Source organism: Hemiscyllium ocellatum, chromosome 20, assembly GCF_020745735.1.
Source record: "Hemiscyllium ocellatum isolate sHemOce1 chromosome 20, sHemOce1.pat.X.cur, whole genome shotgun sequence".
Classification (NCBI taxonomy): Eukaryota; Metazoa; Chordata; class Chondrichthyes; order Orectolobiformes; family Hemiscylliidae; genus Hemiscyllium; species Hemiscyllium ocellatum.
Genome location: NC_083420.1, coordinates 49,086,724 through 49,112,377, shown reverse-complemented (window position 1 = coordinate 49,112,377; position 25,654 = coordinate 49,086,724). Strand labels below are relative to the sequence as shown.

The following is a 25,654-nucleotide window of genomic DNA, read 5'->3' as shown; positions in this document are numbered from 1 at the left end:
GTTCTTTGGCACACAATAACACCAATGGAATCTCTTCTATTGTCTTAAAAACCCCGACAAAGTTCCACCCAATTATTTATTTTCTAAAGGCAAGGATCGCAGAATTTTCAGTCATTGAGGGGGAATTTAATTAATTTAGGATAAAACGTAATATAATTGTGTTAACCTATGCTAATTTGATTTCGGGATCCTTGTCTGGGGCATTAAAGCTAAAACCCACAGACTGGATTTTACTATATTGGGATTTTATTCAGTAAATCCAACACTGGGCTAACTTCCTTGGAATTTTTCATTCAGAACCTTCAACACCAGAGATTACAGTACATGTGGTGCTCTACAAGCCATTCTAATACAGAGATAACTATTGTGAGGATTAATGTATCAGGTCATGAACTAACTAACATTCCCCCCATCACAGTAATTGTGAATGTCAATATTAAGTTCCATTTTTATGTGTTTTTTGCCCCGTCAGATCATATAGATGAATCTTGGACACTGGGTTGCTGTAGTACACTCAACATATTGTTTGTACAAAATAAAATGAGGTGTCTTAATAAAGAAGGTCTCCATCTTGTTTATGGCAATTAAGCATTGAAATCGCTCCAACTTGTATTATCTCACCTATGAAGAAGATCTTAATTAGATCTTTGTTACAAAAGTTTAGTATCTCATTTGCTGTGGTATTTCCTTCCAGTACAGTCTCACTGGTATTTATGCTCCATACATGGATGTAAATACTTTCTGTATGCAAAGAGCATTCTTTTGTATTTGGGAATTTGGAAAAAAAAATCATGCAATGCGGGAAATATCATTAAGTCTATCTCATGCCATTCCTACAGCCTAATGCCAGGGAATCTCAGTAACCAATTAGTGATAAGTACCACAAAGTAAAGTTATTTTTATGGAACTTTATGTAGAATACACAGCATAAAAATAGATCATCCAGTTTAATCAGTTCTTGCCATTATGCATGCTCCATCTCCTTTCAGCTCTTTCCCATCTAACTCTATCAAAATAACATCCAATTCCCACTGCATCCCAAAATGTATTTCTGAGAAGTATGAATTATTCTTATTTATCATTGACACATAACAGAGAATAGAATTTAGCATTCTCATCTCAAAGCTGACTTGTTCCAGATCGTATACTTCCTAATATCAGGATTTGCTGTACATCTCTATGACTCTATGACTCTAATAAACTCAGGAACAATTCATTTGCTTTTTTTTATTAAAAATATAAATCTAATATTTGGCTACATAACTTTCCCTTGAACCTATTTACACTATTCACCTCACCCTCTCCACAATGGCGAATTTCACATCCCACCCACCCCCAACTTTTGTTTCCAAAGTGCTGCTTGCTTTATGGTGACTATTGGATCTTGATGGTCCCTAGTTTTGCTCTTTTCCTTGGGTCTGATTTCAACGTAGTGCAACTGGATTTTAGCCAAAAAAAAACCTTGGCTATGTCTGAACTAATAAAAGCTTTCACAATTTTAAAAACCTCAACTGGTTCACCTGACAGCCTTCTATTTTCAGGAGGGAAAACCCAAGCAATTCTTCCTTTCTAGATAGACACAACCTTATATTGCTGGTATCACTCTTTACATCAACTTTACATCCTCTCCAATGCCTCTTTTTTTTAAATATAAAATAGTGACTGTACATATTACTCCAAGTTTGGTCTAATAAAGAATGTTTGTTAATGATTCTATGCCTTTAGAAATAAATCCTAGTTCTAGGTATGTTTTCTGTAATGACCTCATTCACTTATGCACTTCAGTGACTCATGTATTTGCACTTCCAACATCCACTGTTCCATCGCTTCATTTTAGAATCTTATTTACCAAGTGTGATGTGCCAGTTTTATTTTTCTTAACACTTGTCTAATTAATTTGTCAATAATATGCATATTTTTCAATTTGATTGGAAATTAACTTTATTGTTGCAACAAAGTGGAATAAACATCTTTCTCAATTGTTCAAGTTCTTTCAAAGTCATATATTGAAGGATATAGTCATATCAAGTTTATGGTTCTGAAATCATAGCACAGAATTCAATGGTAAAAAGCAAGTTGAATAAATGAATTTAATGAATCAATGAATTTGCTAAGTTGTGATCAGAAAAAAAACTATGGCCATGTAAAGCCTTCTAGTTTGTCAAAATCCTTTAAAAATGGAAACTAATCAACCTTACACAGTGACTGTGAGACTATCAAAATGTATGGTTGCCTCTGAAGTGGTCAGATATATGAATAGTTTCTACTTAAAAGTTCACAACCTTCTTGAATAAGAAATGTAGTCTAGACAATACCATTTACTGTACATCCTGAAAGAAACACACTTCTGAGAAATATGAATTATTCTTGTTTATCATAGTCACAAAATAGAGAATAGAATTTAGCATTTACATCTCAAAGCTGACTTGTTCCAGATTGTGTACTTCCTAATGTCAGGATTAATAAACTCAAAGTTTGGGAGAAGATTTGTAGCTCGGGTACTCGTTGTTGTGGTTCTGTTCGCTGAGCTGGGAATTTGTGTTGCAAACGTTTCGTCCCCTGTCTCATCTGTGAGGACCTGTGCCTCACAACACACTTCACATTCAACAACCAGATATACGAACAAATCAACGGAACACCCATGGGCTCACCCATCTCTGGACTCATAGCAGAAGCAGTAATGCAAAGGTTAGAACAAACAGTCTTAACGCAAATTCAACCCAAACTCTGAGTCAGATATGTGGATGACACCTTTGTAATCATTAAAAACACGGAAATAGAGAACACACACTGGATCATCAATGCCACACTCACAGGAATCCGATTCTCGAGAGAGAGGAAGAAAAGGACAACCAATTCCCATTCCTAGATGTAATGGTACAGAGAACACCGAACGGAGAATTCAGCACAAAGATATACAGGAAAGCCACACACACAGACCAAGTCCTGAACTATGAAAGCAACCACCCCAACACATACAAAAGAAGTTGCATCAAGACACTATTCAAAAGGACCACAACACACTGCAGCACACCAGAACTGCAAAAAGAGGAAGAAGAACATCTATACAATGTATTCGCCAAAAACGGATACCCGCGCAATTTCATCAACAGATGCCTAAGGGAAAGACAACGGAATGAGGACACGCCACAACCCAAAGGACTAGCCACACTACCATACATCAGGAGCATTTCTGAACTGACAGCCAGACCACTGCGACCAATAGGACTCATAACAGCACACAAACCAACAGCCACTCTCAGACAACTCACCAGAACAAAGGACCCGATACCCAGCATGAGCAAACCCAATGTAGTGTACAAAATCCCATGCAAGGACTGCACAAAACACTACATAGGACAAACAGGAAGACAGCTAACGGTCCGCATCCATGAACACCAACTAGCCACGAAACAACATGACTAGCTATCCTTAGTAGCCACACACGCAGATGACAAGCAACATGAATTTGATTGGGACAACACTATTATTATAGGGCAAACAAACAGAGAACAGCCAGGGAATTCCTAGAGGCATGGCACTCGTCCACAGATTCTATCAACAACCACATCGACCTGGACCCAATATACCGGCCACTGCAGTGGACAGCTGGAACTGACAACCGGAAGCGGCAGAGACACACCACTATAAATGCCGGAGGAAACATCACAGAAGCGCTTCACAGGAGGCTCCCAAGCACTGAGGATGTCACCTAGACAGGGGACGAAACGTTTGCAACACAAATTCCCAGCTCAGCGAACAGAACCACAACAATTAATAAACTCAGGAATAATTCATTTGTTTTTTTATTGAAAATATAAATATAATATTTGAAAACACAGTAAGGCAAAGAGAAGATCAACCAATAGATATATCATAAAATAAATACATTCATAAACTTTAAGATAATATAATAAATTATGCAACCATCTAATATAATAGCAGCACTGAGTAATGTTAAACATAGTGAATATATAAGTAATGTGAATATTTAAATCTGAAATACACTGTTGCACCATCACTTCGGTTCCACTGAGTTGAGCAAAGTTAACATTGACATTCAAGTCAGTACTGTTAACTGCTTTGATGTCTAAGGCCCTTATAATGACCCCAAGGGAAGCACAAAATTTACCAATAGTCTGCAATTTTTTAAGATTCATACGTATGTATAAAACCCACAACCTTTCAAAAAGCAAATTATTAAAGAACATCTTATATTTATTAGGAGTTAAATCTTCTATTTAGACTGTGCGGAATGATCTATATTTCCTTTGTATTCCACAAAATGGTCAGTTTTTCATTTGATAATATTTGCAAAAGCAATCCACACTCCAAACATTGGCAAAACAAAATTAGATTGGGTTTCTGAAACTGGAGGAAGATCCTCATATGCTTATTGCAAAAAGGATTCTCACTTGAAAGAGATAAGCATCATCTCTGCAAAAAGGTGTCAACTGATGGACCAGAAGTGAGGAAAAAAATTGATAAGTCCAACTGTGATTTTCAAAAGGTCCAGTGCTCAATTCTTGCCCAAAATCAGGGACAGAAATCATGACCCTCTCCTTCCTTTAGCTTATGGATGTGAATTTTACTCAGTCAATGGTATCCAAATCAATATCATTACCAGACCCCTGTTATAACAACAGTTAATTTGCAGACAGTGTCTATGAAAAGAAATTAGATTCTATTCACATCTGCATTCCAAAGCAAGTCGGTGAAATAAAAATTAAGTTGTGGAGCAAAAACAGAATAATTTACTGACAGCTGTTGGATGGCAATATTCAGAGGACAGTGATTCTAAATTATTATGTTCAACACTTCATGAACTTAATGTTAATCCAAAGTGGTTTTTCGTAAGTTGATTTCAGTCTGCACATACATACTGGGTAAAACAGCAATTTATATAAATATATAATGGTAAAGGCAGTAACTATCGTTTAACATATGAAGGCAGTAACTATTGTTTAACATAGAAGACAAACAAGTCATGTGGCAGTTTCCAACCTGCTCTTTCCCAAATTTATTACCTTAGTTCTTGCTGAGTTAGAGTTAAATGCAACAGAGGCAAGAACGTCTGTCGGCACTTTTCTCTGCTTGCCATTCTGTTATCAGTTCCATAGCCCGGGGCTGGGGAAGGGGGTTGCGGTGTTGCTGAAAGATGAGCTGTGGCCCATTTATAAATAACCGGATACTGGGAGGACAGTGCGTACTCTACCCACTGATTCCTCAAAATCAAGCTGGCAATCTAGAACAGAGACAGAATCTCAAAAAGGTGAAGCATTTAGCTGAAACAATGCAGTGTCAGCTCTGCACATGTCCCGGTTCTAAAGAAGGTGTCAACTTGTGGATTTGAACTGGGAGACGATGGCGACTTGAGCCTGAGAGTCTTCATGTTCGGTTCTCACCCAAAAACGGACAGAAACTGTACCCCTCACCTCTGCCCATTCCCAAGCCCTAGTTGGCTTTTACCCATATAATGTGACTTTTGCTCAGCTATTGGCTACATTATAATCAAGCCAAACAACACAGGGGCTTCGTTATGAAAACATGGACTAAATTTTAAGCAGCAACTTCATCAGGAATATAGGAATAAACACTTGGGAGTCTGGTCAGTCGTTGAATGAGGTTCTATTCAATCTGCAACATAACTCCATATTCCTGCCTTTGTCCCTTAGCTCTTAATATCTTTAGTGAACAAGAATGTACCAACCTCTGCCATAAAATGAACTATTGATATGGCATTCAATGCTGTTTGCCAAAGAGAATTCCAAGCTTATACCACCTTTCACTCTACAAGGAGTCCATGATAAGAAAATTCATAAATATTTCTGTGTGAGATTTGGTAGGCAGAAATAAGATAAACCTTTATTGAATGCTTTTGGATTGTCATCATTCTAGTGACAACCCTAAATTATTTTGTTTTACAATTGATCAGCACAATGCCTAGAAAGCTAGTTTACAGTCATTTCAACGTTATAAACAGAATTCAATCTACTTGTGCTGAGCTTTTTAAACCTTCTTCAGTATCCTTCATGATTCTTTCCATTTAACACAGTAGGTAGCATAACGGGATGAAACACTATTTATGGAAGGCATTGCAAAGTGATTTCCAACACAGCAACGCAGATGGAGAGCAGGAGACTGTAGCTGTTGACTGTAGCAGAACCAGGCACTGGAAAATAAAATGAAACAATGAGAAATATACTGTTAATAATTATCCTATAAAATCTTCCTTAGCCTTTTACAAGTGGACATCTTTCACAAACATTATTTCATGCAAAGAGGCTGCAGTTACTCTTTTCAAATTGGCATATTCTTTAACACTAAAATTACAAATTCTTCCAGTTAAACTCAATAACACATGCAGTTAACTGGTTTGGGGATACCATTATGGAATTAATAGTGACTGTGTAGATTAAATGCCTAAGCACATACAGTGCTCTCAAGGGCAGCGCAGCTGTCAAACAAAAGATTTCCAATTTGCTCCCATGATGATGTTTCTTATCATAGCCAATGCTCTTGTCAGTGCTTAATAAATAAACGGCCACTTACATGGCAGAATGGAAAGATTCCCAAGTCCAGCCGGGGATATTCCACCTCTAAGGCCAATTCCCAGACTCATCACCTCAGCCACTGTGTGTGTGTTAACCCAACGCCGTACTATTTCATGGTTTTCATTCTCTTTAAGGGAATTCAGGTTAATTCCGAGCAGATCTCGAATGTTCTGGGCAATGAGTTCCTGAAAGATAAATTGGTCATAATGTTACAACAGGATATTCTCATTCCTGACTTCATGTTGCTCTTTAGTGACATTAGAAGGTGCCATTAAAATAACAATGTACATTGAAGGAAACAATATGCAAACAGGGTGTTTAACCCAACATGATCACGTTATCATTTACAATCTAGATAAGTAAAAAATCTTAATCATATATTTACCAATCCTGTTCCCCTTCAATCTCATCTACCTATTTAATCTGATCCTCAGCCCTAGCATGGTGCCTTTCTCAATGTCTTCATTCTTTCATGTCTGCCAATCGTACTGTTCTGATGGATTTAATTCCACTTCTGAAATGATTCCCTCCAAACATTCTGAACTGTGTAGCTTTAACTGAATGGTTCCATGAATTGCCTATTCAATTTGAGATATTGGGGGTGAAATTGCTCTTCAGAACTAACACAACTGGGCGGTAATGACGGACGTGTTGGTGATTGATCCTATACCACTCCACTTCCATCACAGACATGGAAATGATTGACAACTGTCATATTTATTGTTACATAGTTTGCTTTATAATGGTGAAGCAATCAGAGTTTACTCGGTGTGAGTAAAGCCCGGTCTGAGTACAGCCCGGTCTGAGTACACACTGGTCTGAGTACACACCGGTCTGAGTACACCCTATTCTGAGTAATCCCCAGTCTGAGTACACACTGGTCTGAGTACACACCGGTCTGAGTACACCCCATTCTGAGTAATCCCCAGTCTGAGTACACCCCAGCCTGAGTACAACCCAGTCCCACTTTAAATCTGGTTGAAATGTAATGAACGTCCTGGTTCCCTTTTCTTCACAGCTGAGATCATGATATTCAGTTGTGGTTTCTAGTTTAGGCAAGATTTCATAACTATAGCAGTTGTGCAGCAAGGAGGTGGCCTGTGGTGATGAACATGGGATGGAGTGAATGAATTCCTGTTGATGGGCACTGTGTCTAAGCTCTGGTTCCTGTCTGATGTGTTAAAGAGCTGGATGTTGTTGCAGGCCTCAATGATACCTACTTCCACTTCCACTGGATTGAGGCTGCTGAATGTCTGGAAGTCCATGTTGATGTTGCCAGGAGCTAATCTTTGTAAATCAGAAGCTTGTGCACCACCTTTTAGAGAACAGAAAGAACTGTCAGCTTTATAATTATGAACATGAACTCTTCATAAAAATAGAGTAAAATGGAAGATTTGTATTTACTTGGTAAACTTTACAAGTGGAAATTGCAAAGAACTGAAAATTAACTGATTTGTGTAATTCTTCAAATTATCATCAAAGCAGATTGTAATGTAGCTTACCAATATATGGCTTGAGTTGGTTAAAATAGGCTTTGAGATCACCAGCAAGATCCTGGAATGCAACTTTAGCGATCCCAAAGAGTATGTCTTTCTTCGCCTGGGTACACGTGGAAATACTCAGTGGCCTGGCTTTCCTGCAACAAAATGGTAATGCTGTTATATTTTGGTAAACATGAACACTTTGAGGAATTTAGAGGTCTGTGATCATTGAAGGGGAGAAGACTATTTTGATAGTGATAGAAAGGGATAGGTGTATACCCTTGGGCAAGAGTTACAGCTAGGGAAAGGCAATTATCATGCAATTAGGCAAGATTTAGGAAGCATAGGATGGGGAAGGAAACTGCAGGGGATGGGCACATTAGAAATGTGGAGATTATTCAAGGAAATGCTCCTGTGTGTCCTAAGTAAGTATGTACCTGTCAGGCAGGGAGAAAGCTGTAGAGCGTGGGAGCTGTGGTTTACGAAGGAAGTGGAATCTCTAGATTAGATTAGATTAGATTAGACTTACAGTGTGGAAACAGGCCCTTCGGCCCAACAAGTCCACACCGACCCGCCGAAGCGCAACCCACCCATACCCCTACATTTACCCCTTACCTAATACTACGTGCAATTAGCTTGGCCAATTCACCTGACCCGCACATCTTTGTGACTGTGGGAGGAAACCGGAGCACCCGGAGGAAACCCACGCAGACACAGGGAGAACGTGCAAACTCCACACAGTCAGTCGCCTGAGTCGGGAATTGAACCCGGGTCTACAGGCGCTGTGAGGCAGCAGTGCTAACCACTGTGCCACCGTGCCGCCCTATAGTCAAGAGAAAGAAGAAGGCTTATGTTAGGATGAGATGTGAAGGCTCAGTCAGGGCACTTGAAGGTTACAAGGTAGCCAGGAAAGACCTAAAGAGAGAGTTCAGAAGAGTCAGGAGGAGACATGAGAAGTTGTTGGCGGAAATGATCAGGGTAAACCACAAGGCTTTCTATAGGTATTTAAGGAATAAAAGAATGACAAGAGTAAGATTAGGGCCAGTCAAGGATAGTGGTGGGAAGTTGTGTGTGGAGTCAGAGTAGGTAGGGGAAGCACTAAATGAATATTTTTCGACAGTATTCACTCTAGAAAATGACAATGTTGTCAAGGAGAATACTGAGATACAGGCTACTAGACTAGGTGGGATTGAGGTTCACAAGGAAGAGGTATTGGAAATCCTGCAGAGTGGGAAAATAGATAGGTCCCCTGGGCCGGATGGGATTTATCCTAAGATCCTCTGGGAAGCCAGGGAGGAGATTGCCAAGCTTTTGGTATTGATCTTTAAATCGTTATTGTCTACAGGAATAGTGCCAGAAGACTGGAGGATAGCAAATGTGGTTCGCCTGTTCAAGAAGGGGAGTAGATACAACTCTGGTAATTATAGACCAGTGAGCCTCACTTCAGATGTTGGTAAAGTGTTCAAAAAGGTTGTAAGAGATAGGATTTATAATCATCTAGAAAAGAATAATTTGATTAGGGATAGTCAGCACAGTTTTGTGAAGGGTAGGTCATGCCTCACTAACCTTATTGAGTTCTTTGAGAAGGCAACCAAACAGGTAGATGAGAGTAAACCAGTTGATGTGGTGCATATGGATTTCAGCAAAACATTCAATAAGGTTCCCCACAGTAGGCTATTGTACAAATGCAGAGGAATGGAATTGTGGAAGATATAGCAGTTTGGATCAGTAATTGGTTTGCTGAAAGAAGACAGAGGGTGGTGGTTGATGGGAAATGTTCATCCTGGAATCCAGTTACTAGTGGTGTACTGCAAGGGTCGGTGTTGGGTCCACTGCTGTTCGTCATTTTTATAAACGATCTGGATGAGGGCTTGGAAGGGTGGATTAGTAAATTTGCAGACGACACTAAGGTCGGTGGAGTTGTGGATAGTGACTAAGGATGTTGTACGTTACAGAGAGACATGGATAAACTGCAGAGCTGGGCTGAGAGATGGCAAATGGACAATGCGGACAAGTGTGAGGGGATTCACTTTGGTCGGAGTAACTGGAATGCAAAATACTGGGCTAGTGGTAAGATTCTTGGTAGTGTAGTTGAGTAGAGAGATCTCGGTGTCCATGTACACAGATCCTTGAAAGTTGCCACCCAGGTTGACAGTGCTGTAAAGAAGGCATACAGTGTTTTAGCTTTTATTAATAGAGGGATCGAGTTCCGGAACCATGAGGTTATGCTGCAGCTGTACAAAAATCTGGAGTATTGTGTACAGTTCTGGTCACCATATTATAAGAAGGATGTGGAAGCTTTGGAAAGGGGGCAGAGGAGATTTACTAGGATGTTGCCTGGTATGGAGGGAAGGTCTTATGAGGAAAGGCTAAGGGACTTGAGGCTGTTTTCGTTGAGGTAAAAGGAGGTTGAGTGGTGACTTAATAGAGACACATAAGATCATCAGAGGGTTAGATAGGATGGACAGAGAGAGCCTTTTTCCAAGTATGGTGACGCCAAGCACGAGGGGGCATAGCTTTAAATTGAGAGGTGATAGATATAGGACAGATGTCAGAGGTAGCTTCTTTACTCAGAGAGTAGTAAGGGTATGGAATGCTTTGCCTACAGCAGTAGTAGATTCGCCAACTTTAAGTACATTTAAGTTGTCATTGGACAAGCATATGGACGTACATGGAATAGGTTAGATGGGCTTCAGATTGGTATGATAGGTTGGTGCAACATTGAGGGCCGAAGGGCCTGTACTGTGCTGTAATGTTCTATGTTTTATGTTCTATGTTCTATGGACAATGTTGGAAATCCAAAATAAAAACAGAAAATAATGGACTCTGCAGATGTAACAGCATCTGTGGAGCAAAACAATAGAATAAACACTCCAAGTCGATGACCATCAAGCTGAAAAGATGATGGGCAGGTGGTATTGAAGAGGCAGGGAGGCTGCAGACAGGTCAGGAGAGTGGGAAAAAGAGCGGCAGATGAAATACAACATGAGAAAGTATGAGGTCATGCACTTTGGCAGGAAAAATAGAGGCATGGACTACTTTCTAAATGGGGAGAAAATTCAGAAATCTGAAGTGCAAAGAGACTGGGGACTCCTCGTCCAGGTTTCTGTTAAAGTAAACTTGCAGATTGAGTTTGTAGTTAGGAAGGCAAATGCAATGTTGGCATTCATCTCGCGAGGACTAGAATATAAAAGCAGGATGTAGTTCTGAGGGTCTATAACGCTCTGGTCAGACCACATTTAGAGTATTGTGAGCAATTTTGGACCCCAAACCTCTGGATGGATATCTTGGCCCTGGAGCGGGTCTAGAGGAAGTTAACGAGAATTAACCCAGGAATGAAAGGCTTAACATATGAAGGACACTTGAGGACTTGGGACTACTTGATGGAGTTTAAAAGGTTGAGGGGGGATCTGATTGAAACTTACAGAATACTGAATGGCCTGGACAGAGTGGACTTTGGCAAGATGTTTCTATTGGCAGGAGAGACAAGGAACCAAGGGCACAGCCTTAGAGTAAAGGGAAGACCCTTAGAACAGAGATAAGAAGAAGCGTCTTTAGTCAGAGAGTGGTAGGTCTGTGGATTCATTGCCACAGAATGCTGTGGAGGCCAGGTCATTGAGTATGTTTAAAACAGAGAGAGATAAGTTCTTGATTGCCAAGGGGATCAAAGGTTATGGAAGGTGACAGCAGATTCAATGGGCCAAATGGTCTAATTTCTGCTCCTATGTCTTATGATCTTATGGACTCAGTTCTCTCTCCACATCTAGTTCCATATCTGCTGTGTAATTAAACCATTTTCTGCCTTTATTTCATCATTTAACTTTGCTTCATTTAGACAGAAAATGAAATGTTCCTTAGGATTTTTACAGGTTCACTGCTGAGGAACAACAGCATTAGGAAATCTGCCACTCACTTCAGTTCAGTGGGTTGAATGGTCATGAGGTTCTTTTCATGCAGAGTGCACAATAATGGACCACCAATCGCATCCAATGCAACAGCAGTCAGTGGCCCAGATCCCTGCACATAATTTCGAACAACTATTTTGGTCTGAAATGAAAAGAGTGAAAATACAGTTCACTTTGTTCATTCCCTGCAAAGTATAAACACGTTTTTTTCCAATTACTATTTGTTCCATTCAAATGTTTGCACTGATAAACATATACGAAAGCCTAACTGCTGAAATAGTAAAAATTACAACATGATGAAGTGAACTTACTAAAATAAAGTCTGGAAAGGATCATAGCTGGATGTAAATTTCTTCAAACATTAATTGAGCTGCTATGTATTTTACCTTGTCACTATCAGCAAAATTCTTTTGTCAGCTTCAGGTCTTTGGTGGAATTGAATTTCAACTATGTAAAAACCTTCCATCATCTAATTAGGGTGTGAACATAGGAGGTATAGTTAGTAAGTTTGTAGATGATACCAAAATTGGAACTGTAATGGACAAGCAAGGAAGGTTACCACAGAGTACCATGGGATCTTGATCAGATGGGCCAGTGGGCCAAGGAGTGGCAGGTGCTGTTTAGATAAACGTGAGGTGCTGCATTTTGGAATGGCAAATCAAGGCAGGGCTTATACATTTAACGGTAAGTTCCTGGGGAGTGTTGCTGAACAAAGAGACCTTGGAGTGCAGGTTCACAGTTCCTTAAAAATGGAGTCTCAGGTAGATAGGATAGTGAAGAAGGCATTTAGTATCCTTTCCTTTATTGGTCAAAGCATTGAATATAGAAGTTGAGAGGTCACATTTTGGCTGTACAGTACTTTAGTTAGGTCACTTTTGGAATATTGTGTGCAACTCTGTTCTTCCTCCTATCAGAAGGATGTTGTGGAACTTGAAAGGGTTCAGAAAAGATTTACAAGGATGTTGCCAGGGTTGGAGGGTTTGAGCTCTAGGGCGGAGCTGAATAGGCTGGGACTATTTTCCAAATGTCTTCTTCACTATCCTATCTACCTGAGATTCCACTTTCAGGGAACTACGAACCTGCACTCCAAGGTCTCTTTGTTCAGGAACACTCCCCAGGACCTTATCAATAAGTGCCTGATTTGCCTTTCAAAAATGCAGCATCTAACGTTTATCTAAACTGCATCTGCCACTGCTTTTGGCCCATTGGCCTATCTGATCAAGATCCTGTGGCTCAGTAGTTATCACTGCTGCCTCACAATGCCAGGGATCCGGTTTTGATTCCAGCCTCAGGCAACTGTGTGTGTGGAGTTTGCACATTTGCCCTGTGTCTACATGGATTTCCACTGGGTGCTCTGGTTTCCTCCCACAGTCCAAAGATGTGCAGGTTAGGTGGATTGGCCATGTTAAAATGTCCATAGCATTCAGGGATGTGTGCTTTAGGTGAATTGGTCAAGGAAAATGTAGAGTAATTGGGTTGGGAAATGAGTCTAGATAGGATACTCTTCAGAGGATTGGTACAGATTTGTTGGGCCAAATGGCCAGTTTCCACACTGTAGGGATTCTATGATTCTTATAGAAGTTTATAAAATCATGAGGGGCATGGATAGGGTAAACAGACACGATCTTTTCCCTGGGATGGTGGAGTCCAGAACGAGAGGGCATAAGTTTATGATGAGAGGGGAAAGATTTATAAGGGACCTATGGGTTTACTTTTTCATACAAAGGGTAGTGTGTGCATGGAATGAGCCACGAGAGGAAGTGGTGGAGGGTGGTACAAAAACAACATTTAAAAGGCACCTGGATGGGTATATGAATAAGAAGAGTTTCGAGGGATGTGGGCCAAGTGCTGGCAAATGGGACTAGGTTAATTTAGGATATCTGATCAGCATGGATGAGTTAGACTGAAGGATCTGTTTCCGTGATGTACATCTCTATAACTCTGTGATTCTATCTCAGCCCTGTGACCAATCTTGCTGTGACAGCATTCAAAGATGTTAAAGTGTCTGATCATGAGTATTTTACCAAGTACTTTAGAAGTAATAGAGTTTATTACACATGTAGCTCTTGACATCAGGCAATATAGCACAAACAACACTTAAAATTAGGAATTCAGTCAAACTGTTTAAGAGGGTCATACAGTCAGAAACTTGCTACTAATCCATACCGTGTCCAGATTTGGGCTATTCCTTAGTACAAATGCAAGGGTGTCCGCATTCGTTATGTTCCACATGCTGATCTCGTCAGGGCCATACATGGTAATAATGAATCCCAGCTGTCGTATCTGCTCCTCTGGCAGTCCGTTTGTGTATATCTATACCAAAATATTAAAAAATGGATGTTCAGACGGCTTAAGAAGTGCACAAATTTTTTTCAACAATTCCTTGCAATTTCCTGTCCTCTTAAATATCTGTGAGATTTCTCTTTCTTTTGTCATATCCAGAACAAAACTTAACGGTGGAACTGCTCAAGGTTGCACATTACCAAAGGGAGCCTTATAGATGATGAGTTATTGGCTCCATTCACTCTATTCAAACCCTTCATTGTCTCTCACTGATTCTTGTTTGAATGTCTCAAAAGCAGAGAATCTGGCAGATGCCACCATGTCTACCATTGGAAAAACAACCAAAACAGCAGCTTGGGGTGAAATTGAATGCAGCCATTAAGATACTACTAAAGCTGCAATCTAATTTTCTCAAAATGCACCAAGACTTTCAAGACAGTTTTTATTTTGGTACCATTAAGCTTTACAAAATGAGCTGTCAATAATGTATGGATGTCTCCTAGTTATGACTAGACTCTCACATTCACCTTCCACAAAGTTATGCACATCCAAGCTGCATTAGGGTACTGTAAGCAATACTAGCTTGTAAAATCTTGAAGACTTACCTCTCCCAATTTCTTTTTTAGAATAAGCAGCTGTTTGCTGTTAAAAGCTATATGTCCCAGTTCAGTGAGGTTTGACATCAACACACTATTGTTCAAACATGTATCTAACTGTGCAGCAGTATAAAGCACAGGCAACATAGTATTGCTGGTCATTTCTTTTGTAATGAATTCTCTGTCACAATCTGTGAATATAAAATATATTTGCTGTGTAAGAATCTTTGCAGGCATTTTTTTTAAAGAACATAGAAAGAAACTGATGTAAAACAGAGGAGATCTGAACTTTTAGAACTGTTAGTAGACAGCTCAAGAGATGGTTTATGATATTCAAACAGTTAAAGGAGCTTAACATAATCAGTCAGACTGGTCCATAAAACAACTTGCAATTATATCACACTCTTATTGTAGCAATTCACCACAAGGTATTTCAACACAGCATTAAGGAATGAAATATGATGCTGAACAACAGAAAATGATGTGGAGGAAGATGATCAAATGTTTTGTTAAAGATGTCGTAATTAAATAATATCAAAGGAGGAAAGGGAGGTAGAGAGACAGAGACTTAGGGAGGGAAGCTGAAGGCATGACTGCTAATTATGGAGTGATAAAAATTGGGGACCTACAAAAGATCAGAATTAGAGAGGTGCAAATATCTACAGAAGTTGCAGGCTAGAGGTGACTACAAAGAAACATGCCCTAGAGAGATTGGAAAACAAAGTTGAGTATTTAATTTGAGGTATTATGCCACAAATAGCCAATCTACAATCTACATCAGTGAAGAAGTAGCTAAAGGTGAACAGGAGGTGGTACAAACTAGGATGTGTACAACTTGGATGTGCATAATTTTGTGGAAGTGAATGTGAGAGTCTGGTGAGGACCACACTGCCATAGTCAAGCCTAGAGGTAACACAAGCATGGGTGAGGTTTTGTCAGCAGATGAGTTAAGGCAAGTGTGGAATCGGACAATGCACAAAGACGAGAGTCTAAATCAATAAATACTTTGCTCCTTACTTACTAGTGTCACGTTTCATTCGTTTTTTAAATAGGTGCCTGAGGGTTTTTGACTCTTTGTCACCAAGAGCCTGTAGAATGGAATATAATATTCAAATTGTTACAATTCTAAATGTGATACTGTTTAACTGAACAATTATTTCAATCGTGTTTTTTTCACTATATTAACATTATTAAATAAGTAATACACTGTCAGCAAATGTAAACCATAATGTCAACTTGATGCTACTAAGTGAGTTTTGTTGTTTTTATAACCACTGTGTCATTATATATACACGCACCAGAACACAGAGACCAGTGTCTTCACATTCTTTCTTTGCCTTCCATTGCACTTATTAAATTTTCCATTGATTATTGTGCAGTAAATTGAATCAGCCTGGTTTTGAAATTACTGTTAAATTATATGTTCGACGATTTACCCAAGACATGGAGGGGAAGATATTAAATTTCTCTCACCGGCTCAGCATTCCAAATGGTCAGAAGGAAACCTGAAAGAAAATTTCAGACTGAAGTGTTGAAAGGTAAGTTCCACAAATTAACTGTTGACTAAAATATATACAACTCATATCTTAAGCATACATCTTAACAAATTGTAGAAAGCATGGTTATAAGGGACATCGAAAGATCTTTCCTTGAGATAATACAGCTGATTACACAAGTACAGGTGGGGTGCTGGAAGAGTGGAGGTTGGCTAACGTGGTACCACTATTTAAGAAAGGTGATAAAGAAAAGCCATTTATTATATGAATTTCTTATGTGAATTTATTATGGGGAACAAGGAAATGGCAGAAGAGTTGAATAGATACTTTGGATCTGTCTTCACTGGGGAAGACACAGACAATCTCCCAGATGTAATAATGGCTGAAGGACCTAGGGTAATGGATGAACTGAAGGGAATTTATATTAGGCAGGAAATGGTGTTGGATAGTCTGTTAGGTCTGAAGGCTGATAAGTCCCTGGGACCTGATGTCTGCATCCCAGGGTACTTAAGGAGGTGGCTCTAGAAATCATGGACGCAGAAGTAATCATTTTCCAATGTTCTATAGATTCAGGATCAGTTCTTATGGATTGGAGGGTGGCTAATGTTGTCCCATTTGTCAAGAAAAGAGGGAGAGAGAAAACATGGAATTATGGACTGGTTAGCCTGATGTCAATGGTGGGAAAGATGCTGGAGTCAATTATAAAAGATGAAATTATGACTCATTTGGGTAGCAATACCAGGATAGGTCAGAGTCAGCATGGATTTACAAAGGGGAAATCATGCTTAACTAATCTTCTAGAATGTTTTGAAGATGTAACTCTGAAGATAGACAAGGGAGAACCAGTGGACATAGTGTACCTCGACTTTCAGAAAGCCTTTGATAAAGTCCCACATAGGAGATTAGTGAGCAAAATTAGGGCACATGGTATTGGGGGTAAAATACTGATTTGGATTGAAAATTGGCTGGCTGACAGGAAGCAAAAAGTGTTAATCAGGTCCTTTTGGAATTGTAAGGCGGTGACCAATGCGGTACCCAAGGTTCTGTGCAGGGACTGCAGCTGTTTACAATATATATTAATGATATAGATGAAGGTATTAAAAGTAATATTAGCAAATTTGCTAATGACACAAAGCTGGGTGGTGGGGTGAAATGAGAGGATGATGTTATTCGAATACAGAGTGACTTGGTCAGGCTAGGTGAGGAGATGGATGCATGGCAGATGCAGTTTAATGTGGATAAATGTGTGGTTATCCACTTTGGTGGCAAGAACAGGAAGGCAGTTTACTATCTAAATGGAGCCAGGTTAGGTAAAGGAGAAGTACAACGAGATCTAGGTGTTCTTGTACATCAGTCAATGAAAGCAAGCATGCAGGTACAGCAGGCATTGAAGAAAGCTAATGGTATGCTAGCCTTCATGACAAGAGGAATTGAATATAGGAACAAAGAGGTCCTTCTGCAGCTGTACAGGGCCCTGGTGAGACCGTACCTAGAGTATTGTGTGCAGTTTTGGTCTCCAAATTTGAGGAAGGATATTCTGGCTATTGAGGGAATGCAGCGTAGGTTCAATTCCCAGAATGACGGGACTATCATTGGAGTGACTGGGCTTGTACACAGTTGAGTTTAGAAGGAGGAGAGGGGATCTAGTTAAGATGTATAAGATTATTAAAGGATTGGACACTTTGGAGGCAGGAAACACATTTCCGCTGATGAGTAAGTCCAGAACCAGACGGCACAGTTTAAAAATAAGGCGTAGGCCATTTAGAACAGAGTTGAGGAGAAACTTCTTCACCCAGAGAGTGGTGAGTGTGTGGAATGCTCTGCCCCAGAAGGCTGTGGAGACCAAGTCTCTTGATACTTTCAAGAAAGAAATGGATAGAGCTCTTAAGGATAGTGGAATCAAGGGTTATGGGGATAAGGCAGGAACAGGATACTGATTGTGGATGATTAACCATGATCATAATGAATGCTGGTGCTAGCTCGAAGGGCTGAATGGTCTACTCCTGCACCTATTGTCTATTGGTGGCAAGTTGTTGGAGGGAATCCTGAGGGATAGGATTTACATGTATTTAGAAAGGCAAGGATTGATTAGGGGCAGTCAGCATGGCTTTGTGCATGGGAAATTATATCTCATCAACTTGATTGAGGTTTTTTGAAGAAGTAACAAAGAGGATTGATGAAGACAGAGTGGTGGACATGATCTATATGGACTTCAGTAAGGCGTTCGACAAGGTTCCCCAAGGGAGATTGGTTAGCAAGGTTAGATCTCATGGAATACAGGGAGAACTAATTATTTGGATACAGAATTGGCTCAAAGGTAGAAGACAGATGGTGGTGGTGGAGGGTTGTTTTTCAGAATGGAGGCCTGTGACCAGTGGAGTGCCACAAGAATCCGTGCTGGGTCCACTACTTTTCGTTAGTTACATAAATGATTTGAATGTGAATGTAGGAGGTATAGTTAGTAAATTTGCAGATGACACCAAAATTGGAGGCATAGTGGACAGTGAAGAATTTTACCTCAGATTACAACAGGATCTTGATCAGATGGGCCAATGGGCTGAGGAGTGGAATATTACATGCAATTCCGGTCTCCTCCCTATTAGAAGGATGTTGTGAAACTTGAAAGGGTTCAGAAAACATTTACAAGCATGCTGCAGGGTTTGAGGATTTGAGCTATATAAGAGGTTGAATAAGCTGAGCTGTTCGCCCTGGAGCATCGGAGACTGAGGGGTGACCTATAGAGGTTTACAAAATCATGAGGGACATGAAGAGGGTAAATAGACAAAGATTTTTCCCTGGGATGGAGGAGTCCAGAACTAGAGGGCATAGGTTTAGGGTGAGGGGTGAAAGATATAAAAGAGACCTAAGAAGCAACTTTTTCACACAGTGGATGGTGTGTGTCTGGAATGAGCTGCCAGAGGAAGTGGTGGAGGCTGGTACAATTGCAATATTTAAAAAGCATCTGGATGGGTATATGAATAGGAAGGGTTTGGAGGAATATGGGCCGGGTGCTTGCAAGTGGGACTAGGTTAGGTTGGGATATCTGGTCAGCATGGACGAGTTGGTCTGTTTTTGTGTTGTACATCTCTATGACTCTACTTTAAAATTGAACATCATCAACGGTGATGGAGGTCACTGTGTAAACCCTTCGCCTAGAGCATAGATTTGTTCCCTGTAATATCACACCACACACTACAGTTGTGTAAGTCTGACTGAATCATTTGAAGACACTACAACGCTATGTAACAAAAACAGAGCGCGCTGTTTTCAACAGGTCTGGCAGTATCTGCAGAGAAAGAAACAGTTCCAGTCTGGGGATCCTTGCAGACCTGTTGACTCTCTCCAGCACCGTTTTTGTTTCAGATCTTCAGCATCCACGGTTCTTTGTTTTCTTTTCTAGTTTATAATATCATGCAAATGATTCAACAAATTCAAGAGAAAGATATTGGAAAGGGTAATGCCACTATATCTAATACACTTTTCTTACTAAATTTCATCTTTATTTCGGTAACAGATACAAGTGGAACTGTGAACTCTACAACAAACATTAAACATTAAGATTGTATTCAATCCCACAGATTCTAGTATAGTTTTGAATGCTTAGAACATTAGAAGGTAGATTTGAACACTATGTTATGCTAGCATTCTTGAATTCTAAGCACAGGATTTGCTCTGCCCCTGAAAGACATATATAAAGTCGAGCTCAGCTGCTGAAAACATCAGAATTTTGAACCTATTATGACTCTCCTTCAGACACCGAAACTCGCCCGAAGGAGAGTCGTATTGAATTCAGAAATGTTAACACCATTTGCCTTTCCTCAGATGACTGAGTGCTGAGTTTCTCCACTCCTCTTTTGCTGTTCATTTCAAATCTACAGCTTCCATGGTTGAATTTCTTCTGTTTAGTTTGAATGCTGAGGAGAGCCCTTACTATCAGGTTTAGAACAGGGCTGCTGCTCTGCCTGGCAGTTGCCTATTTGGTCTATAGGTCACTGCACAAGGATCTCTGACTAGGAAAACCGCAACCACAATTTTTTTTAAAGCCTTGGTGTGACGCAGTGTAGTGTCCCTATCCCTGGACCAGGAGGCCTGGGTTCAAGTCCCACCTGCTCCAGAAGTGTGTAATAACATCTCTAAAAGTGGATAAATCCTCAGGATCTGATCAGGCGTACCCTAGAACTCTGTGGGAAACTAGGGAAGTGATTGCTGGGCCTCTTGCTGAGATAGTTGTATCATCGATAGTCATAGGTGAGGTGCTGGAAGACTGGAGGTCCACTAATATAGTCCCACTGTTCAAGCCAGGGAACTATAGACCAGTGAGCCTGATGTTGCTGGTGGGCAAGTTGTTGGAGGGAATCCTGAGGGTCAGGATTTATATGTATTTGGAAAGGCAAGGACTGATTAGGGACAGTCAACATGGCTTTGTGCGTGGGAAATCATGTCTCACAAACCGGATTGAGTTTTTTGAAGAAGTAACAAAGAGGATTGATGAGGGCAGAATGGTAGACGTGATCTATATGGACTTCAGTTAGGCATTTGACAAAGTTCCCCATGGGAGACTGATTAGCGAGGTTAGATCTCACAGAATACAGGGAGAACGAGCCAATTGGATCCAGAACTGGCTCAAAGGTAGAAAACAGAGGGTGGTGGTGGAGGGTTGTTTTTCAGACTGGAGGCCTGTGACCAGTGGAGTGTCACTAGCATCAGTGCTGGGTCCTCTACTTTTTGTCATTTATATAAATGATTAGGATATGAGCATAAGAGGTACAGTTAGTAAGTTTGCAGATGACACCAAAATTGGAGGTGGAGTGAACAGTGAAGAAGGTTATCTCAGATTACAACAGGATCTGGACCAGATGGGCCAATGGGTTGAAAAGTGGCAGATGGAGTTTAATTCAGATAAATGCTGCACTTTGGGAAAACACTGAATGGTAAGGTCCTAGGGAGTGTTGCTGAACAAAGAGACTTTGGAATGCAGGTTCATAGCTCTTTGAAAGTGGAGTCGCAGGGAGTTAGGATAGTGAAGAAGGTGTTTGGTATGCTTTCCTTTATTGGTCAGAGTATTGAGTACAGGAGTTTGGAGGTCATGTTGCAACTGTACAGGACATTGGTTAGGCCACTGTTGGAATATTGCGTGCAATTCTTGTCTCCTTCCTATTGGAAAGATGTTGTGGAACTTGAGGGTTCAGAAAAGATTTACAAGGATGTTGCCAGGGTTGGAGGATCTGAGCTACAGGGAGAGGCTGAACAGGCTGGGGCTGATTTCCCTGGAGCGTCGGAGGCTGAGGGATGACCTTGTAGAGGTTTACAAAATCATGAGGGGCATGGATAGGATAAATGGACAAAGTCTTTTTCCTGGGGTGAGGGAATCCAGAACTAGAGGGCATAGGTTTTGGGTGAGAGTGGAAAAATATAAAAGAAACCTAAGGGGCAGAGGGTGGGACGTGTATGGAATGAGCTGCCAGAGGAAGTGGTGGAGGCTGGTACAGTTGCAACATTTAAAAGGCATCTGAGTGGGTATATGAATAGGAAGGGTTTGGAGGGATATGGGTTGGGATATCTGGACGGGTTGGACAGAAGGGTCTGTTTCCATGCTGTACATCTCTATGACTCTATGGTTGATTAGAACAATAGGTTATTTTTAACATGAACTCTCCATCACTGCGAGCTTCCTTCCGTCCTACGATCCCCTCTGGAGCTTATTTAAAAGCATTGACTTACCCAAGACTAGAAAAGTCGTGAAACCTATTGAAAAATTGTAAGTGGGCGCTGCTGTACCCCTCATCATTGTCGGACAAAAAACAGAACCTGTAGCAACGTTCACGATTCTGTAAAAACGATCAAAACAACGATCAAACGTTATCACAGAGACGAGGGATGTGCAGTGTCCTCGACAGTCACAGACCCAGAAGATATCTTTGAGACATTGACACACTTTACCCTATTGCACTATCCTGACAGAATCTCACTGCTTTTATTCCTGATGAAGGGCTTTTGCCCGAAACGTCGATGCTGCCTTAACTGCTGTGTTCTTCCAGCACCACTAATCCAGAATCAACTTCCCGCTTTCTCGGTCTATCTAACCTCTCCTGCTTCCGCGGCTATTTGTCTCCCGTTTCATTCAATGATTTTCCTATACCGTTCACAAACATCAAATACATCGATCGCTTCTCCTTTCCCCAGACAGTTAATCCCTCACTGGAGGTCGGACTAGTTTGAGCGTTTTCCCAAAGTAAATTCTGCACTTGCCATTTTAAATAAACAGGAAATGAAGGAAAACTATATCTTGAAAACTGACCTCCTGCCTTATTGAGCACCGTATAGAGTGAGAGTGAAGAGGAGACAGATTAGGTTTGTCACTCACTGTAGCTAACCTCCTGTCACTTGTACTGAAATCCAGGCGTGACTCTCACGGTTTCGCGGCGTTCAGAGAACAGTCTGTCTACCGGGAGAGCTTCCGAAAAAATTCACCTCGGTTCCTCAAATAATTGAACCGAAACTAGAAATTGCTAGCGAAACTCAGCAGGTCTGGCAGCGTCTGGTGGGGGAAAGCAGAGTTAGCCTTCGCCTGCTGAGCTTCTCCCGCGCTTTCAGTTTTTCCTTTCGGTCTCCAGCATTGGCAATTTTTATTTTATCTCAAAGAATTGACGTTGCTGATAATCCAGCACATCTACAGTGTCGAAACAGACCAAGCGACCAAATTGTCTTGTCCAGAACTCTGCCCCACAAAAGTCTTCTCCCATTCATCTTCACCTCCCACCATAATTACCTTTCTCTTCAATGTTGTTTTCTGACTTCATTTATATGTCTCTATATATTTACTTCAATTACTTCTTATGGCGACATCCTCCACAATTCTCTGGGAAAGAATCCTTTACCTAAATGTTTTGGGCTTTACTGCTGTATATTCCACATCAGAGATTATTGTGTCATGATTTTAATACTCTGGGATTACTGTGTCTGTTATTAATGCTCCAACTCCATACTTGGAATGAGAATTAATGCAATAATGCTCATTCAGCAGAACAGTATATTACTAACTCTCCCCCTCCCCCACCAATCGGTCCCCACAATAGTTAATAATAGTAAGGATGCGATCTATTTGAATATAGGCATTTGATCCTTCAGATCCTGTGTATGAAAATTGAACTTTGGGCTCCTCTAATACTCTCTCTCAGTAAACAGTAAACTCAAAACAGAATGAGGAGAAAGTGAGGTCTACAAATACTGGAGTATCAGAGCTGAAAATGTGTTGCTGGAAAAGCACAGCAGGTCAGGCAGCATCCAAGGAACAGGAAATTCGACGTTTCGGGCATAAGCCCTTCATCCTGATGAAGGGCTTATGCCCGAAACGTCGAATTTCCTGTTCCTTGGATGCTGCCTGACCTGCTGCGCTTTTCCAGCAACACATTTTCAGCTCAAAACAGAATGAGAAAACTTCTAAAAAGAACTAAGTCATGTGGTAATTTCATTTTATAACATAGACTGGTGAATATAGGGACGTGGGCTGTATGTGCTCAAATTATATACAGCACAGAAACAGGCCACTGGGTCCAACCAGTTCATGCTGAAGTTTACTTCTCACTCATCAAACTTTTCCTAATTCTATCACAATACAGTAACACCAAGTGTAAAATATTCCAATCCCTCAAGTGGTATGGGCAGTGACAGTTGGGAAAATACAGCAAAAATGAAAATATTGGAATCTCAATGCTGAGAAAAACATTCCCAATTTTCCTCTAAAGCCTTAATCAGTTAATTCAGAACCTTGCTATCAACCAGTGACAACCTTATTTCCTTGCATCTGCATCTTGTTATTAGCCTAATTTGTTTTAACTCTAAGCCACTTCCAATTCCCTTCTCCTTCCCCAAGAAAATCGAAGCACACATTCCAATGTGAAAGTTGGACTGGATGCTTCATGGCTATAATTCACCAAACACTTGTTCTGGCCTTAATGCAGCTCTGTCTATCCTTAATTCCCAGCCTTTTTTATGGACACCATTCTCCTCCTTCCTTCATTCACGTAAGTCATTTTGAGGAAACCATCAACCTCACCATTCCATCATGGCTCTCAGTCCAACTTATGTAGCCATTCAGCCCCTCAGGACTTGACTTTGGAGTCAGGGATACTTATGACTGGCATGCATCTGCAGGAACACATACGCATCTCATGCATCCATACAGAATGCATCTTCTGATTCTTAGCGTCATTTCTTAGCACTCACTCACTTTGCATTCACTTCAATGGAACTGACCTCTAGATGGATTGTTTCTTTACTGCACAGACATTACAGACATGGCCTCCTTAGTTTGCATTGCCTTTTCATGCAGGCAGCTTGCCATGATCGAGAGCATTGAACAGTCAAGAGCATGGACATCTCTGTGCAAAAGAGTTCTACATCAATGACACATCTGCAGCATTTGCCAGCAACCTAAGCAGCAAATATACTGCATAAGATTCAACCAAATGGTAATTTCTGAAAGTCAAAGAACAATTATTAGATTAGATTACTTCCAGTGAGGAAACAGGCCCTTTGGCCCAACAAGTCCACACCGACCCGCCGAAGCGCAACCCAACCATACCCCTACATTTACCCATTACCTAACACTACGGGCAATTTAGCATGACCAATTCACCTGACCCGCACATCTTTGAACTGTGGGAGGAAACTGGAGCACCCGGAGGAAACCCACGCAGACACGGGGAGAACGTGCAAACTCCACACAGTCAGTCACCTGAGTTGGGAATTGAACCCGGGTCTCAGGCACTGTGAGGCAGCAGTGCTAACCACTGTGCCACCGGGCCGCCCATTATCATGAGGCTATAGTAAGGAGGCTTACCAGGAGATAGTCAATGGGGTGCTGGAAAAGTAGGAAACTTAGATCTGGGATGGCCTTTGTTGGACTGGGTCACTGGGGGAATGATTACCATGAAAGGGGGAAATTCAGGATAAAAGGACATGGTCTTGTAGTGGAGTGATGGGGACGGGGAGTTCCAAGGGGAGGAGTTTTTAAAAGTCAATATTGCTCTGGCTTCTACAGATGAGCATGGATAACTGATGCAGGCATTGCAATCTACAAAACCATGACTTTAGGGGTCAATGAGGGACATGTTATATAATGAGGCAGAATATAAATGGGGGAATGCTGAAAGGTCATTAGAGAAGCAGGGACAGAAAGGCAAAAGAAAACATGGAGGTTGGGACATCATCCTGCACCTCAAGCAGAGTCTGCAAGTCTTTCAAACATACATAAAGTTGAAACTTTGCCATTTTCAATCACAAATCAGCTGCACAACAGTGAGACAGAAGGACTGCAACCGCATGCACAATAGGTGA

At 40.8% G+C, this 25,654-nt stretch overlaps 1 protein-coding gene across 1 annotated transcript; it reads right to left on the bottom strand.

Annotated features, from left to right (window-relative positions):
- Window positions 1-5,903: 5,903 nt before the first annotated feature.
- On the bottom strand, window positions 5,904-22,728 carry LOC132825244 (mesothelin-like protein). The gene is made up of 11 exons (XM_060840338.1): window positions 22,680-22,728; window positions 22,037-22,143; window positions 16,293-16,324; window positions 15,841-15,907; window positions 14,829-15,010; window positions 14,107-14,253; window positions 11,949-12,082; window positions 8,057-8,190; window positions 7,775-7,869; window positions 6,553-6,739; window positions 5,904-6,172 (listed from the first exon to the last, which is right to left on the bottom strand). Exons 2-11 carry the CDS (start codon window positions 22,101-22,103, stop codon window positions 6,084-6,086), a joined length of 1,134 nt encoding a protein of 377 aa, XP_060696321.1. The 5' UTR covers window positions 22,104-22,143; window positions 22,680-22,728; the 3' UTR covers window positions 5,904-6,083.
- Window positions 22,729-25,654: the final 2,926 nt, after the last annotated feature.

Excerpts from the sequence above, each read along its gene's own strand:
- LOC132825244 (XM_060840338.1), bottom strand. The coding sequence starts at position 22,103 with ATGATGAGGGGTACAGCAGCGCCCACTTACAATTTTTCAATAGGTTTC. Across the intron at positions 14,254-14,828 it reads TAAAAAAGAAATTGGGAGAG|ATATACACAAACGGACTGCC; the intron begins GTAAGTCTTCAA and ends ATTTTGGTATAG. Across the intron at positions 6,173-6,552 it reads GAATCTTTCCATTCTGCCAT|TGCCTGGTTCTGCTACAGTC; the intron begins GTAAGTGGCCGT and ends TTTATTTTCCAG.